The sequence below is a fragment of the Cygnus olor genome, chromosome 2 (assembly GCF_009769625.2).
Source record: "Cygnus olor isolate bCygOlo1 chromosome 2, bCygOlo1.pri.v2, whole genome shotgun sequence".
Classification (NCBI taxonomy): domain Eukaryota; kingdom Metazoa; phylum Chordata; class Aves; order Anseriformes; family Anatidae; genus Cygnus; species Cygnus olor.
In genome coordinates this window covers 138,906,838-138,923,922 of record NC_049170.1, presented here as the reverse complement: position 1 = coordinate 138,923,922, position 17,085 = coordinate 138,906,838, and the positions used below count along the sequence as shown (strand labels likewise).

The window sequence follows — 17,085 nt, the reverse complement described above, 5'->3', positions numbered from 1 at the left end:
GGCAGTGGTTCTGTTGTATTAGGATATCATAACCTTGTTAATCTCACTTGAGGTTTTCCTATTTGCAGGTACAGGGCTGCATTTTTCCTTTTGGCAAGATTGAGGCTTTGAATATTCACATATAGCTGTTTATCCACCTCCCCTTCTTAGTCTCTCTGCTTCCTAGGATAGTGACTATATTGTTCCTACAGACACAGGCATGAAGTAACCCATGCTCAGCTTAACATCAAAATGACCCTCCCTTGATTCTGCAATATCTTCCCACTGGCTATTCTTCATGATTGTTTTTTTTGTTTGTCATCTGCAAGCTCTAGCAGTAATTTCAGTAACTTATTGTTTAGTAAACAGTGATTTTAATTGCTAATTTTGCTGGAGTAAATAGAGAAATGGAGCATCAGCATCTTCAGAAGCACGCCAGCAATATGGGAAGCAATAAAACAATGTTCTGTTTCTACCTAACAGGCTACATTTAAGATCCAAACCCAGAGAGCATTTCTGGATGTTTACCTTGCTGATGGCAGCAATATTACTCTTGATATCCAGACATCAGACACTGCAGAAAGAATATTACAGGTAATGGGTTTCTAGAATCGTGTGGAAATTTTCCATTTGTGAGAAGTGGGCAAAAATGGAGATCATTTCAGTCAAGAAAGGGAGTTTTACTCTATCTGAGGAAATACAATAATACATTCTGTGGGTTTTGAGGGTTCTGTTGTGCTGGGGGTGTTCCTGATTTTGCAGATGAGCACTGGTTCTTATGCTTGTTCATAAATATATCTCCCTAATGTTATATTCCCTCTCCTTCTGTGGCATTTTGCTGTCAATTTAAAGTTTCCTTCGTTTATGATAGAATCAGAAAATAATTTTTATTTTTTCCTTTTGGGGGACACGGGGTGTTCAAGGAAAGGTTGGACCTGTTGCTTAGGGACATGGTTTAGTGGGTGATATTGGTAGTAGGGTGATGGTTGGACCAGATGATCTTGGAGGTCTCTTTCAACCTTAATGAAGGTTGAAAAAGAAAAAAGGGGCCCTCAGCCCACCCAACCCTCCCCCTTCCATGTGAGGGCATCTTCCAGGCCGCTCCCAACAGAGCTGCCTTTGGCCACGTGTGGGCCACTCCATCACAGAGCCTTGCTGAGGTCACAGTGGCCACCACTGCCCCGCCTTTGCTCTGGGCCCTATAAAACAGGACCCCTGCAGCTGGCCCACCATTCGCTGAGCTTCTAGGCGCTCTGACAGCCATCTTGTGTGGCGGGAAGACAACTAGAAACAGCAAGGCGAGCGGCAGGCCTCCTCGGTGTGAGAGGACAGCTATGCAGTCCAAGGAAGCACCGAGAAGGAACACACCTAACGAGCAGAAGTGTCGTGGGCAGAGGGAAAGCGCCTGCAGCACAACTGACACCAGTGCTCGAGGGACCTCTGGTGCGGAGCCCACAGACACTTACAGGCGGTACCATTGGCACCGCAACGACGCAGGGAACAGGCCGGCCCCTCACACATACAGCGACAGGGGGCCTGGGCCTAACCACTGGAACAACGGTGGCTTGGGGCAAAGGCAGGAGCGCCAGGCAGACAGCCGCATGGAGCGGAGGCATGCCAATCGTCCAGAACACAGTGTGGGACCCAACCATGGCCGTGAAACAGACGGCAACGTTGAACCCATGCATGGAAATCAACTGGACAGTGGCATGGGACCTCGGCGTGGAACTGGACGACCCCCTGGTTCTGCACCCTGGCCTGAAAACATCCCTGATGGAAGGCATCCCATTTGGGCAGTCCTGGGCAAGGACTGGCTTGTCCTTCTGCCAAACACCGTGGAGCCCATGGAGATGGATCCACCAGATGTGGAGGAACCAATGGAAGTGGATCCACCTCAGCCAGAGCAGACCTGGAACTACCCCGGCATGTCTTTGCTACCTGCCATCCGAGCGCTGAAACAGCGTCGCAGCAGTGCCCAGCGAGCTTCCTACTCGTCTCGCAGGCTCCATCCCAAGCATTAGCTTGGAGCCACCAAACACCACGGACATTCTGCGGCCTCACCTGCAAGATGTCCCGGCAATAAAGAACTCTGTTGCCGATTCTCAGGGGTTGTGCGAGTGCTTCTTTCCCATCCCCCAGCCCCTGTGCGAGAGGTGGCATCTCGTGCACAGAGCCTGGAGGAAGAGCACAAGAGAGGACCCAGCTTCCTTCGGGTTGCTGCGCTGGGGTGACAGGAGGAGTCCCCGAGGGTCACCACGCGCCTTTAACATTTGTGAAAATAGACTGAGGGGTGAAAATAGTAGTGTGTAAGCGATTATGGGTGGCTAATTTCTCATATTAGGAGCGAGTTTCTGTATCTGAGTAATTGGTAACGACTGACATGGAGAAGGCTGAGGTACTCAGCAACTTCTTTGCCTCCGTCTGCACTGCTACTTGGGCTTCCCAAGACTTTCGTTTCCCTGAACCTGTAGATAGAGGCTGGGGGAGCAAAGTCCCAGAATAATAATGATAGTAGTACTACTAATAATAATGTGTACAAAACAAGTGATGCACAATGCAATTGCTCACCCCCCGCTGACTGATGCCCAACCTATCCCCCAGCAGCTGGTCCTGTCCCCACCCTCCCTGGCCAGCGCCCCCCATATTAATTGTTCCGCATGACACCATGTGGTATGGAATACCCCTTTGGCCAGATGGGGTCAGCTGTCCTGGGTCTGTCCCCTCCCATCTCCTCCTGCACCCCCAGCCTCCTCGCTGGCAGGGCAGTGTCAGAAGCTGAAAGGTCCTTGACTCAATGTAAGCACTACTCTTCAACAATTAAAACAATCAGGAGACATTTCTTCTCAGAAAGAGCAGTCAGGCATTGGGACGGGTTGTCCAGGGAAGTGGTGGAGTCACCGTCCCTGGGGGTGTTCAAGGAAAGGTTGGACGTGGTGCTTAGGGACATGGGTTAGTGGGTGACATTGGTGGTAGGGGGATGGTTGGACCAGGTGATCTTGGAGGTCTTTTCCAACCTTAATGATTCTGTGATTTTGGCAGTTTAGGTGAGAGAGCTTGAACTCTGTAGTAAAAAGTGATGGCCTAGTCTTGGCTTAAGTCTTAAGTAGTACACTGTTGTGAAAAGTTACCGTGCAATTAGAAAGTCTTGGCTTTTCTGCATGATTCTCCTTTACTTGTTCTGTGTCCCCTGACGTTTACTTGTGAAACTGCGACTTCCTTTGCAACATTGGCACGATTCTAGCACTGTGGCTCTGGGATGTCTGTAACAGCTGTTGTGACCCATATAGTAAACAATTGCTAGTTAAATTGTGAAGCTAGTAGCAACCAAATGTTGTCGACACAACTGGCTGGCTTGTGCTTGAAAATTTCTGCTGGGTTTTCTGCCACATACCTGGAGAGGAGGAGCAACAGTGGTTCTGCACACTGTAAGTATGTGTGTATGTGTGCACGGGCAAGGTTGAAGCCTCATCCTTGGTTCCTCCCATTCCCTAATCATAGCAGCAATAATCGCTGCCCTCCTCCAAGCTGCTACGTATTAGCCTGTCTGCAGAGCACACAGCATCCGTGCACGGTTATCGTGAGCTGGATAACGCAGGGTAACCTGTTGCTGTGTGAAGGCAGCTGGCTTTGTTCTGCCATGGGGTTTGCATCTCCTGGGGCAATGCTGGGACCGGTTCTTCCAGGGGAAGGGAAGTGTCAGAGCCGGCCTTAGACCCCGCAAGAGGAGACTTGCGGAGGCTGAGAATCGGGTGGGAGATGCTGAAGGCAAAAAAGTGTTGGAGGCAGCAAGGAGATAGGAATTTTGATTTGGGGAAGAGGGAAGTTGGTGCTAATAGGGTGGAAGAAGTAAGGAGACATTTCAGGTAGGAAATTTGCATAAGGACCTTGAGTAAGGAAAGGATTTGCCAATACGCTTTAAAAACGCTAATAATTTGGGCTTGATAACCTTGTTAATTTTACAGTGGATCAAGGGAATTTCAAAGCCAGACAGCAACATTGTACATTGCTTTGTATATTGCATTTATAGAGGCTTAATGTTTTTGTAGTATTTTAAAGAAACAAATACATTTGATACACTGCAGACACCATTTCTTCTCTGGTGGTCTTAAAGACAAGACAGGACTTTTAGGAAGTATTTAGGTTTCCTCACTGTAGATGTGCTTCTACATTCACTGTCCTTTTGCAATGGAAGTAGATTTTGCAGCTGTCACTCCGCAGCATCGTTGATCGTGCTCGGACCAACAAATACCAGACTATGCCTCGATCCAAGAAATGAAATAATTCAAAATCCTGCTGAATATAATATGCCTGACTTTCCTGGGAAATGCCATCTGGTTCAGTTAGAATTATGCAACTAAGGGGTCATATGTTGAAGTTTTGTGGCCAATTTCAAGTAATTTGTGGGGACTTCTTAGCACAGAGGCAGACAGAATAAAAGATGGTGCTGCTGATTGTTCACTTCTTTGTTTTTGTGTTTGAACTTCTGAAAGTTTCTTCCCATCCTGGTGATGAGTGTGAGGCAAACATGTTGTACGCTCTGCTGCCCTCTCCGGTAACAGCCCTGATATTAACAAGGATAAGGAAAACCTCAAATATGTTTCTTAATTTTAACTTGGAGCGATTCTTGTCAACCTATATTTAGTTTGTCTGCTTTTTCTGTGGACAAAAACATGTCTGCTTTCCAAACCAGCTGGTACAGCTGGGGGAAAACCCTTCTGAACTGCGGAGATGAGTGAATTTACAATGCTTTCAGTGTGACATGGAGCTGGAAATGTTTCAGGATTGGCACCTTATGGAAGAAGTCTGAAAACCAGTACCTCCACCTCATGTTCAGACAAAAGGAAGTCCAGCTTCTCTGAGCAATGTATGACTCCCCTATCAAGTTGCACAATCTGCCAGATGAGCTACGACAGGAGTGTTCTCCGGGGTGGAGAGTTTTCTTGCTGTTCTCACACTCACTTTCCTGAGTGAGCTCAAAAGATTACAGATACTGCAGAACCTGGGAACGCTGTAATAGCACTGTGCTCTTTGAGGTTATGGCTGCTTTAACTAATGCTTTGGTGTTTTTTCAGGACCTAAAGCAAAACAAGATGATTGTCTGCCCCAGTCTGAACCAGCTTTTACGGTGCTCACCTCTGCCTGACTTTTCTGTCCCCATTATCCCATTGTGCAGCTGGTTCTGCAGGTCGCTTCTAGGCTTTTTCATAGGTGCCACTTCTGTCCTTTTTCAAAACAAGATGTGGAGGGGCCACATCAAGTTATGTAGCTATTACATGTCCAAATGTCAGGCTGGGTAAGATTTTTCCTTCTTATGCGCTGTCAATAATGAAAGGTCAACAGAGCCCAAGTCTACTCTTGACAGAAGCCTTTGCACAGAAGTGCAGAAACCTGCAAGCATGCCTGTTGCTTTCAGAGAAGGGTTAGGTATTTCCTAGAAGTGCAATACTACAATTATAGTGCAACTCTACAGCTTGGAAAATATACAAATTGTTTAGAAATATTTATTTGTGATGCTCTTGAAGATTGTTATTTGGACAGAGAATACAATGATTACTGTACAAGAAGATTTGAGGATTTGATAGTAAAGATCTGGAGTAACAGGGCAGATGCCTTGCATTAGAGTACACTTAAATGTATGTCAGAGTACAAAATATTTTCAGTTTTACTACGCTTTTACATTCCTTTTGAAACTTATGAAACTCCTCAGAAACTCAAATACTGCAACGTGGGAAAGGTTCTACTTGCTTTCAAATGAGCAGTTAAATAGAACATATGGGAAATTTTAAAAATTAAGTTACTTTAATAGGTACTGAACTGAACATCTCTTCGTTATTCATGCTAGTGGATAGCTAACATTCTGTCTTTTTTGTTTTTAAAGGTTATGTCATGCAAGATGGGGTTAGCAAGAGAATTAATAAAATACTTCACCTTCTTTTTCATTCAAGATCGTGATGATGGAGCCCTGTCTGGTAAGCTGCTGAGAGTACTTAACTTGGCCCTCCCTCCGATTTTTTGTTGGAGTGACTGATCCTGGAACCTCTGAACAGTCTACATGAGCCTCCTTAGGCTGAAAGACCCATCCTGTCTGACAAACCCCCTCAGGCTCGTTCCCTGGATGGCTCAGCTGCTACTTTCTGGGAAGAAGTGTGGAACAAAGTACGGCAGCAGAGAGGTGTGGTGCAGGGGAGAGACTCTCACATATGACTATCGTGCCCCTTGCTGTTTACAAGACATGTAGCAACTTTACCACATGGGAACTATTAGGTGTATCTTCTGGGTAGGCATTTAATCAGATGCTATACCTACATAAACCACTTTGTAATTCACAGATCGCATGCTGAGTTTAACAATGGGACCGGAAACTCTTTTGTTATATTTATAAACAATGTCTGTGGCTTGCTTTCCTTTATACCATGACATGCTTCATTTCTTAACTAAGTTTAAATGCGATAGTGATGAGCAAGCTGTAAATCTGAATTGTGAGTCTCTTTATAGTCATAAAATGTGAGGGGTCTTTTATGTTCTCATTGGTCTGCTGATGTCCTTTTCCCCAAGTGGATGAGGCTGGATTCAGACCTGGGATTTGGATAGGCTGGGGCCAAACCACGGATGTGAATCCTGTCTATGCTGTTGACTGGAGTGAAGCTGGGCATTGCAGCCACTCTGTGTGACCTTGACAAGTCACTTAGATTTTTCAGACTTCTCGTTGGCATAAATATGTTGATGCTCTTGTAAACCTTTTCAAGGCAAAGGTCCAGTAGTAAACTCAGGCTTACTCAGCGGGGTAGGCAGCTTACTGTCTGTGTCTATCTTATTTATCATTCCCACGTCCCCCTGTTCTCTCTGCCTGTGAAAGGACTTGCTGAGTGCACAGAATCCCTGACTGTCACAGTCTCAAATGTGTCCAGATATAACACATTTTACATGCTGTTCTAGTGCAGCCACAGATGGATTTCTTTTTTCCTTGTATTGTGATATAATTAGATACACATGAGAACAGAAAAGATTTTTAATTGATTACGTTTTTATGCATCTTTGATATTCTTCACAATCGCATTAAGTCCAAAAGTAACCCACAGTCCACTCCCAAGAAATACCGAAGCTCACGCTAAAAATCATGTTGAGATGTTCTGCTGAATTGTGGTATTTACAGGAAAGCAGTGACCCCTGAAAAGCTGCATGCTTTTCTTCCTTTACATTAGTTAAAGTGCTCTTCTCTGGTCTTCCATTCAAGAAAGATACCAGTCTTGGAAGCTTGCATCTACACATCTTTAAGTGCAGAAATATCTATCCTGCTTAGCTTTGTATAGAGAGAAGGATATTCTGTAAGAGTATTATCTGAGGGAGTATAGATACTCTGCAAGTAACAGAGCTACATGAGTTTAGACTCAGCTAACTAACCTCTCACCTTATTTTAACACAGAATTTGTGCTTGTGAAGTGCTTCTCCAAAAGCACACTGCTAATCAGCACTAACTGAAATATGAGAATAGCTGGGATATTTCACTAGATTTCACAAAATATTTTTTTCTTTTTGTTTTTCCTTTTCCCAGTGGTGAAAAAAGTGGCAGAATTTGAACTTCCTTATGTAAGTCTTCAGAGCATGAAAGAGTTGGACTGTAAGCTTGGGATCAGAAAGTGGTGAGCAAGAAGCTTAAGAGAAACTAGCAAGATGCATGGCAACTGCTATAAACAGAGTCAAAGGAAGAAATCCTTTGAATAACTTATTTACAAAGTCTTTACGTCTCAGCAACTTGTTGTATTCTGAGGCCGGTTTGGTATTGGGATTGACTGCTTTCTATGTCTCTGCATGTTTTTAATTTTATCACTACAGTATTCCTGAAGCATCTTTTGCTGCAGCAAGATATTTATTCTCCCACTTCCAGAATATAGATGAGAGGTGTTTTGTGGCTGCTCCACTCCTAATTCTTCTACCTGCATAATGCAGTGACCACAAATGGGTATATACACATAAAGCAATATAAAAGAACTCTGAGTTCAGAGTTGCAAGCTGCAGCTCAGTTTGGGCAGAGATAGATTGCTGATTATCTAACACGTTCACTTCTACATGCTAATACACAAAACACCTGGAGCAATAGCTTTGAGCATTTATTTTGGTAAGCAGCCTGTGAGCAACAGAGCACTCTTCCCCCTTCGTTTGCTCACACCTCAGCTCAGTTGTGCTGACAGAATTGTGTGGGGAGACATGCTGAACTGGACTGGGGAACTAACTGAAGATAAAAACAAGTTGCTGGACACTTATTTTTGTTTGTTTGTTTTCTTGTTTTGTTTTTTGCTGGCTTATATTTCAGCCTGGGTCAGACCTACAGCCTCACTTGCTGTGCAGCAAACAGCTGTGCTGGGTTGTGGGTGAGGATAAACCCTGGGGACAGGGAGTCTGGTGCCAAAGTCCTGCTTGTCAAAGGGTGCCCTGAAGGTGCAGCTAAGCAATTTAGCTGAACCAGTCTAATGGCTCATTGGTGTGGTTGTGGTCTGGTCTACTTCTCCATACAATGAAAAAGAAGAAAGCTAATAGCAGGCTTAGTGAGTTGAATTGTCTGCATCAGATGAATGCTTAGAGCAAGGAGTGTGGTTGGGAGCAGGGGTGGAAGAAAGGGGTGTCTTTTGGTGGCGGCGAGCAAAGTTGCTTGGCTTGCAGTTATGTAGAAATCTGTTTTTTAATGCTTATAACTTGTCTGGTTTAAATCTACTGGGCTAGAGCTTGGCCTCTACAAAGCTTTCTCTGTTTCCTTATATGTGACCTTATAAATCACAGTTATACTACAGTTGGTACCAGAGCTAGTTGGCTCAAGGCTAGCTCTTGTACGTCAGCCCCACAGCAATGGTGGTAGATGCTCTGAGAACCTTGTCAATTTTTATGTAGGTAAGGCATGGGTTGTTCAAGGAAAAGGAGGAAGAAAGTTTTAGTTTAAAGTTGTAATTGTTAGGTTTGGTACCACTAAAATCAAAGTGGAAAGGTTGGATATCCAAACTAAAGGTCATTTCCATTTTACGACAACGTATAAATAATGAATAGAGTAACACTTCAAAACCAGGATTGTTTTTTATAACCTGGTAGGTAATGGTTGCTCTCTGGGCTGTGATCCCATCATATTTAGTTGAAAAATCTAAGGGTTATATTAAGAAACTTCATATTTTATTACCTTTTTTCCCCCTTGGCATGGAATAGGTATATGGATCCTTCTCTTGATGCGCTGCTGACAGATTGTAAAGCTTCAATTAATTTGTTATATATGCAGGTAAAACTGAAACCTCTTCAGAATTTTAAAAACTAACTTCTCCACATTATTTTCTTCCTTTATACAACTTCCTGAAATGTTTGGTATAATTACATTAATATCAGATATGTTTATAAATGGTTTCTGGTCTACATTACCTTGTTACACTTCTCTAAGTGATGGGTATAGCTATTGATCTTTGTTATCAGACTCATGTACTAGAGGCACTATCTCATCTCTGTTTTTTGCATGGGAAAAGTATTGCACAAAAAGACACACAGGGATCTGTCCACTTTAGAGCCTCCGTGTATAGGCAGTCTTCCATTATATGACTTTTGAATTCTCAGATGTAGGTGTGTTGGGTTGTACTAGCTTTGGGAGTTATTTGTTCAGGAGGAAAGAACAGCGTAGTGTAAACTTGTCGCTTCTCTTTTTTTTTTAAGAGGGGGGAAAAAAGATGGTTTTGGTGTGTCTTTTCTTGTGTGTGTGAAAGGAAATACATTTTTGAATACATTTTTGCTGACTATTTTTGCTATTTAAAAAAAATATTTTAAGGCAATCCAGGAAGTTAAGAGGAATTGGGTTAAACCAACAGAAGGGCAGATGCAAGAGCTTGAATTTCTACGAAAAAATGCAAACAAAGCAAAGGTAAAATTTTATTTTTTAAAAGGTAATATGGTATTTTATAAACAATATAAACAGATCAAAGGAGTGGATTTCAAAGCAGTGATGTCAGAGGCTATGACTCTGAAAATACAGCAAGGTTTTGTGGACTGGTTTGAGCTAGAGATCCAGGTCTCCTGGTCAGATACTGAGCTACCAAATAGAAAAGGAGGTTCCTATCTCTGGTAGCATTTTAAAATATCCCAAAAGAATGACTTGGATCCCAAGGGCTAGCAAGAATCTTGACCGTGAATCCTGTCTTCCTATGGCCAAAATAAGTTGCTAAGGTTGGGCGTAAGTTTAGGAAATGAAATGGAAATTCAGACTGCTGGGATAGCTGTTCACAGTATTTCCTACTGGTTAGTTTTACTTCTTCCCCTCAGCATGGTGGAGAAGCACTCCAAAGACCTGGCTAATCATACTGCGTGGAGTGGGGGGAGTTGCTAAGGTCTACGAACTCTATTCTCTGAATCAAGCATGGACACTTTATGGTAAATCCGTGTCCACCCAGGAGAAAGAGAGGATTAGGAATCTGAAAGATAGGCTTCACAGCCCACTTCTTTCCAAATCACTAGATTTCACATGCCTCTACAGCAAATAATTTTAGTTCTGTCTTTCTGCTGCAGTTCCTGGAGAAGATTCGAGACGTGCAGTTCTATGGATATGTACGGCTTGATCCTTGCATTTGTGACTATCCAGAAGTAGGCTGCTCAGCTGAAATCTATGCAGGAAATAATGAGATAAACTGTTGCATAAAATTGCCCACTAACCAAACCAAAGAGGTCAGCTTTAAAATCAACAGGTTGAGAAGTTGGCAGGTTACTTTTCTTGTAAGTACTTAAACTGAGTTTGTATCTAAATTCACTTTTTCTGTGTGAAAACTAAGGCTATCAGGCAATGGCAAGTCTGGGGAGGGAGATTGTTTTAAATCACCCCCATCTGCTAATATTCCTCTCCAAACCTATCCTAGAACAAACTCCCTTGTCAATCTTTACAGCAGTAAATATATATAAATAATAATTTAAAACCATCTAGCCTTACTCTGTTTTTCTTCCTTCCCTGGCATGCCTTATCGTAATTTTCCTACCCTTCTCCATTCTTATTGAAGGGGGAGCTGGCAGAGCATTTTGTGTGGGAGCAAAAGAACTGTTCTAACCAACTTTACGCTTGCAAAGGCTTCCCCTTCCTTCCTCCCACTTGCTTCCCCCTACGAGGAGAATTGTTCTGGTACAGATCTTCAGCCATTTTATTTATATACTGTATGAAATGAACCTGATTGACTAATTCTGATTTAAGGCTGAACACCTTTATGCTGTTTCTTGTGTTCAATGTTTTTCCAGGGTGAAGAAGACACTCTGGAGTTCAGATTTGAGTACAATGATTCAGGCACATGGGAGTGGATAATTTTGTACACAAAGCAGGTGAGTTCTCTTTCCTTTTAGGAAAGGATCAGAGTAAAATGTAATCTTACAGCCAAGGGGATCTTCAGAAGTCATTAGTCCATTTCTACCCAAGTGCAGCAGCTATATTTTCAAGCAGGTTAGCCTTGGTACAGTTATCTGAGGCAAAGCATTTGATTTTCTAATATATGGGGAAGAGATTTTATATAAATATTTTCCATGGTGAGAGAAATGTTGTCTAGCACTCAGCAGCAAGGCTGGGATGGAACACGGAAGTGCCATTTACTCACTGGACTCAATAAGTATCCAAAATCATTAGCTGGTCAGACCCACCTAAGGTCAAAGGCTCTCAACTTCCACAATAAATCCTGTTGTTCAAATATGCCTTAATAATACTGGTTAATAGAGGGTGTGAATATGTGACATCATAGTGCTTTCCTTACATATAAATAATCCTTAATTAGGTTTTTATAGCGTGCCATTCCTCCCTAATGTTATGTGGGATGAGCACATAGAGCTCAGGTCATATTAGCTGTGCAAGATGCAACCCTGATCTAGTCTACAAACCACTGGTAAAGCCATCTGGTATAATCACCAAAGCTTTGATTTCTAAGCAGGGCTGAGTGCCTGTAAACTCCAGCTTGCTTCATTTGTTGAAGTGTTCTTGATGCTGATGGTCCACATTTGATTAAACTTGCTTAGGCTTTGGTGCAACTTGGCAGCCTTTAAGGTAGGAACCACAGGCAGCTAGAGAGAATAACCTGCTTCACCAGTCACAGAAACTCTTATTGTGCTCTCTGAACAGTGCCTTGAAAGTTAGTCGTGCTGAGGCTGGACTTTAACCAACTGCAGCTAGTATGGTGCATGGAAAGGATGTTGAGCACAGAGTAAAACTAACTGAATTAGGAAAGTAATCGTTCTCCAGTTAGGGATGATAATTTCCAGGTGGAAGAGGAGTGGAAGTCAAGTACATCTTTTAACAGAAGAAATTGGAATGTTTTCTTGTATATCCTCTTCAGGCCTTTCTGCTCAGCAGCTGCTTGAAGAAAATGATATTGGAACAGATGATGAAAGAAACCAACAAAGTCCCAGAAATGGTGAGCATGTGTGTGTAGGTGCCTGAATTTGTATTTAAAGTAAACAAAACTGCTACTGCTATCATTCTTTTAAATGTGCTAAGAAAAGTCCCATTGATGAAAGGGTCTTGTATGTTCCAGCATTTCAGTACAGAATTACTTGACTGTACATCTCTGTTCTGTTTTACTGAAAATAGTATTTGTTCTGAATGTTAAAGGTGGTTTGTCACTGCAGTTTTAATAGTCTGTTTTGCATTCTTTGACTTTCATTCTTACTGCACACAATAAAGGACACTTCTGGCATAATTTCTTATGTTCTGCTGTACCCTGTTCTATCCATATCTGGGTTTCACTTCTTCACCACTTCATTTGCTTGCTCCATCTGTTGAAATGTTAGACCAATTTGAGATCTGACATTCACACAGAGCTACTTTTTGGTTTAAAATAAAGTGTTAATAAAATAGGAGAGCAATCTCTAGCTAAAATACTTCTTCTGTCTTTTGTGTAGGCCTTATGGGTGAAAATATGTTTAGATATTTTATTAAATCTCTAGCATTAATAATGCCTTTTTTTAACCTTGTGACATGTAAAGACTCTTAATGTTTGCTTTCTGAAAACTTGTGAGAAAACAAAGGAAAGAAAACTGATCTTCTAGAACCATGCTGATTAGTGAGCAGTGAGGTAATGAACATGTTTTTTCATAGCTTTAAACTATAGGTGAAGTAGAAGAAAAGACCAATCAATTTTGGAAAAGTTTTGATCTATTGCATTGTAAGTTTATTTGTAATGGAGGCTCAGTAAATAATGAATGTTCATCTTCATAATTAAAATCTTCAGCTGCTGATTATACTTGGGTAGCCTTGATTACGAACAGAATTATGAGAAAAGGGTAAATATGCCAGTTTATTTCCTGCATTGTTTATACTGGGTTAAACTGCTGATTTACTCAACATACTTTGAGTACTTGGGGAGCATTTAAACTTATTGTAAAAGTTAAACTTTTTAATCTATTTAGGAGTCTGAAATGCTTGAATCCATGAAAAATAGTAAGAAATCCAGCATCCAACAGAAACAGGTTAGTGAGAAATTGTTTCCAAAATGTAAATATAGTGTGTCTTGCTTGCTAATGGTATTTAGCCCAATCTGTTTTTAATGGACAAGGAGACTCATAATGAATTTAATGGTAATGTCTTTGGGTAGGAAAAGGAGCTAAGCCTGAATTTTGGAGGAAACATCTGAATAAAAATTTTATTTTAGTTTGATGGATTTAGTGACAAATTGGTTCTTTTTTTTTTGCAAATGTTTCTGAATGAGGCATTTAAAGTTTACAGAAAGACAGAATGTACGACAGATCAGGTGTGTATACCCACATGCAGCTGTTGTAGTTTACAGACCTGTGCTTGGATTCAGCATTGGGATTGCCTATGCACTCATTTTTTTTCCATTAATTTGGGAGTTGTATTTGTTTGCAAAATTTATGTTACATACCTGTATGTGTACATTCCTGTCACACAAAAGATGTAATTCCAAGTTGCATTGGCTGTAATCAATATTCATAGCTAATAGTTTCTGAAGAGCTAAATGGCCTTTAAAAAAAAGTTGAATTTTCTAAGTCATTTGTTAAGTATTAAACAATAAATAAATGGAAAGGGAATAATGTAAAGTAAATGAAAATATATACTTCTCTTACAGTGTATAATTAGCCAAGGAGGAAATAATTCTAAAAGAGAAAAAAAAAAATCTAATCTGCATTCAGGAAAAAAAATTGATATATATTTAGAAAAAGCATATTAAACTGCACAAAGCAAATCACCAACAAGTCTTTCATAAGCAAATCAACTAACTTGTGTGGTGGGTTTTCTTGCCCTTTTCTCTGAAGTGCTCTGTACTCACTGCTGGATTCTAGGTTAGGTGTGGCCCTCTGTATTCACAAATAAGTTGCAAATGATAATAAGGGAGACAATGTCTTCTGAGTAGACTTGCTGTACCTCTGAGGAAGACTGAAGGTTGTGCTTTAGTGGCCTCACTGGTACAATTTCAGATGCTGCAGGTGAAGCAAGGACTAAGTTGCACAGCACTCTGGGTTTGAGGCAATTGTTCTGACTTGGGCATACTTTAAAATAGCTCCTTGATTGCTAGCTTTTGGAGCAAGATGGACTGTGGTTGCACCTACTGATTTTTTTTTTTTGTGAGAACAGTCTTGGAAAGGGCAACATAAAGCAACTGAGCTAATCAGCCATCTTGCCTGTGCAGTGTCTAGCTATTGACATGATACTTGGCAAATTAAGAAAATTACAGCTAATAATTAGAATAAATTGTTTGTTAAAGTCGAGGTATGGTGAGGAATAGCATGCCATACTATCACTGTTCAACGCAGTGTTTTATACAGTAAGCTTAAACGGGTTAAGTCTAAACAAACTAAGTTGTGTTATTAGACAATTAATATAAAATCTTAAACCATAGCTAGTTAACTTCGCTGTGATCACAATATTAAGGTTCTTAGGGCTTCCCTTTCCTATTCCTCTCTGTCTGTGCAGTGTTCTTGGAAAATGTATTAAAATTGTATCTATGCACATTCTCATTTGGGAAAAAAATAACATCATTTCAGTTGGGTCTTTAAAATTTTCCCATTACTATTCCCAAGAGTCTTACAAATCTTTCCTCTGAGGTGACTGAAAGTTTAACTGACTGCTCTCCGAAGACTGTGAAAACATGCCAAATATTTTCTGCTGACTCATGGGAAGAAAAATTTAACTTTGGTTTTCTTTGTGATCCTGTAGCAGTATACTGTTGCTACTAGATCAGTGTAAGAGCCTGTAAATTCTTGTTCAAATAGATAATCTAGTGCAGCTGTAAGATTTAATAGGAAAATTAAGAACAATCTATTGAATCGAGATCAAAATGATTCAACTAGCATGCAACAGGAAGACTTTGCAGATAGTGAGGATGTGCTATGGAATGTCCCTGCATTTAGGCAAGCTTGCTGTTACATATTTTGAAAGTCTTGAAAAAGAGAGGTATGAAGTAATTAACTTTAAGGTATTAGGAAACTGAACCCAAATTTTCATAAATTCTCTGAACTCATTACAACATGGTTTGTGATAGATGCAGGGTGCTTCAGGGACATTTATTTTACATATATATCAAGGTACCTTGTTGCGAGAGGCAGAAGAAAAAAATCTGTGTCATAAATTCTCCTAGTAAAACAGTAAACTGCATCTACCTGCAGTGTAAGGATATAGATAGCCTGGTTGCACCTTACAAAAGCTGAGTGATGTGGTGTTAGGAAGCTTCAGACAGTTCACGGTAGGAAATGTAGAGAATTCTTAATAGATAACTTATTTCAGTGACAGCTTTGAGGAGGATGGAATATGATGCATCTATTCAGACTGCCTGTCTAAACTTTTAATTTGTGTAGGTGTCACTTATGCAGGTATTATGGTTAAAGTTAAGAATGTGTGATAACAGTAGTCTATCTGATTTACAAGGCCCAGTAGACAGTGAAAGTACCTGCACAAATGTCCATGCGGACAATTTAACACTGATATTAGAACATTTGGACCTGCCATTCAATTTGCACCACGTTGCAATAAACCTTAAGAGCAGAAACAACTGTTCTTGTGCCCTGTTCCAGCAGAAAAATTCTGTTCACTCCAAAATACCAACATAGAGATCATTCATTGTACCTAGATATTATCATATCAGCTTTTCTAGCTTATGTTCATAGTTATCTCTAATTACTGAAATGTATACATTCTTTTAACTGTTTATTTGTTTTGCTGCAGGTAGTCCATTCGAGTTTTATATCAAGGAAAAGATTTTTGGTTAGGCCAAATGAAGAGGACTGTGTATTTGAGAAAATAAGAGAAGAGGACCTGTGACAACTTATTCTAAATACTGTCTATCAAAATGAAATATCTGGGAATAATAAACCCATTGCTGAAAGCTTGAAAAATATGGAAAAAAGTCTTCAGTGTCATTCTTTGCCTTTGCAGGGGTCTTTTCTATAGAATTTATAACTCTAGTGAAACATTCTTTACAGTTAGATGGGTGGTGTTACTCTAGAAACATCTTGCATACATGCCTTTTTTTTTGTGGTTTATCTTTTTTTTCCAGACTGAAATTGCGGGGAAGAAAGGGAAGGAGTTGTTAGTTAGAAAATAATTCGAAAATGTTAAGATATTAGAGGAGAAAAAAAAGTATTAACCATATCGGTTTGTTTCTGTGAGCAGTGGTGTAATTAACGTGTGAAGGCTGAGCAGCCTGTTGCTGGAACAGGCCCGTGATTCCTGTGATCATTCCTCAAGTATTTGTATATTCAACAGTGCCTCAGAAACTGAGTGTTGTGTACGGATGGGGCTGGTGTGAGCAGGCACATGAGGCAGCAGGATGAAGGCAGACACGGCGTTAGCCCCATCAGGCTGTTGGCTGCTGTGAGAAGGATGAAGTGCCCGAGCTGTGGTACTCCGTTCTTCTTACTGCCCTTGCTTTGAAAGGCAGCATCGGCTGAGAGAACAGGGACATGAAAATTAAAAATAAGTCCAGTTTTAATGTTCTTAGGAAAGTTGAATAACTTAAGCCCGTTCTTGACAGGAGCTCAGTGAAGAGCTCAGTGAGGAGAAGACCCCCGGCACCGTCCCTCCTCCCTCCTGCCCCTCTCAGCCTCGTTTCAGGGTAGTCCCCGTCCCCCTGGCGGCACCCCCCGGCGGGGCAGAGCCCGGCCACCCCG

The 17,085-nt window shown here is 41.3% G+C and overlaps 1 protein-coding gene across 2 annotated transcripts in view; it reads left to right on the top strand.

Moving 5' to 3' along the window:
- SNX31 (sorting nexin 31) overlaps positions 1-16,338 on the top strand; it is a 31,154-nt gene extending 14,816 nt beyond the window's left edge. The window contains exons 5-14 of one of the 2 annotated variants that reach the window (XM_040548638.1): positions 463-573; positions 5,858-5,948; positions 7,532-7,619; positions 9,169-9,238; positions 9,773-9,865; positions 10,507-10,710; positions 11,221-11,301; positions 12,300-12,377; positions 13,372-13,431; positions 16,142-16,338. In XM_040548638.1, the coding sequence (XP_040404572.1) occupies positions 463-573; positions 5,858-5,948; positions 7,532-7,619; positions 9,169-9,238; positions 9,773-9,865; positions 10,507-10,710; positions 11,221-11,301; positions 12,300-12,377; positions 13,372-13,431; positions 16,142-16,237 (972 nt within the window). In that variant the 3' untranslated portion in view covers positions 16,238-16,338. Of the gene's footprint in view, positions 1-462; positions 574-5,857; positions 5,949-7,531; positions 7,620-9,168; positions 9,239-9,772; positions 9,866-10,506; positions 10,711-11,220; positions 11,302-12,299; positions 12,378-12,981; positions 13,342-13,371; positions 13,432-16,141 lie in introns of those variants that run through there. The other variant, XM_040548639.1, reaches the window with a different exon arrangement.
- The last annotated feature ends 747 nt before the right edge of the window (positions 16,339-17,085 follow it).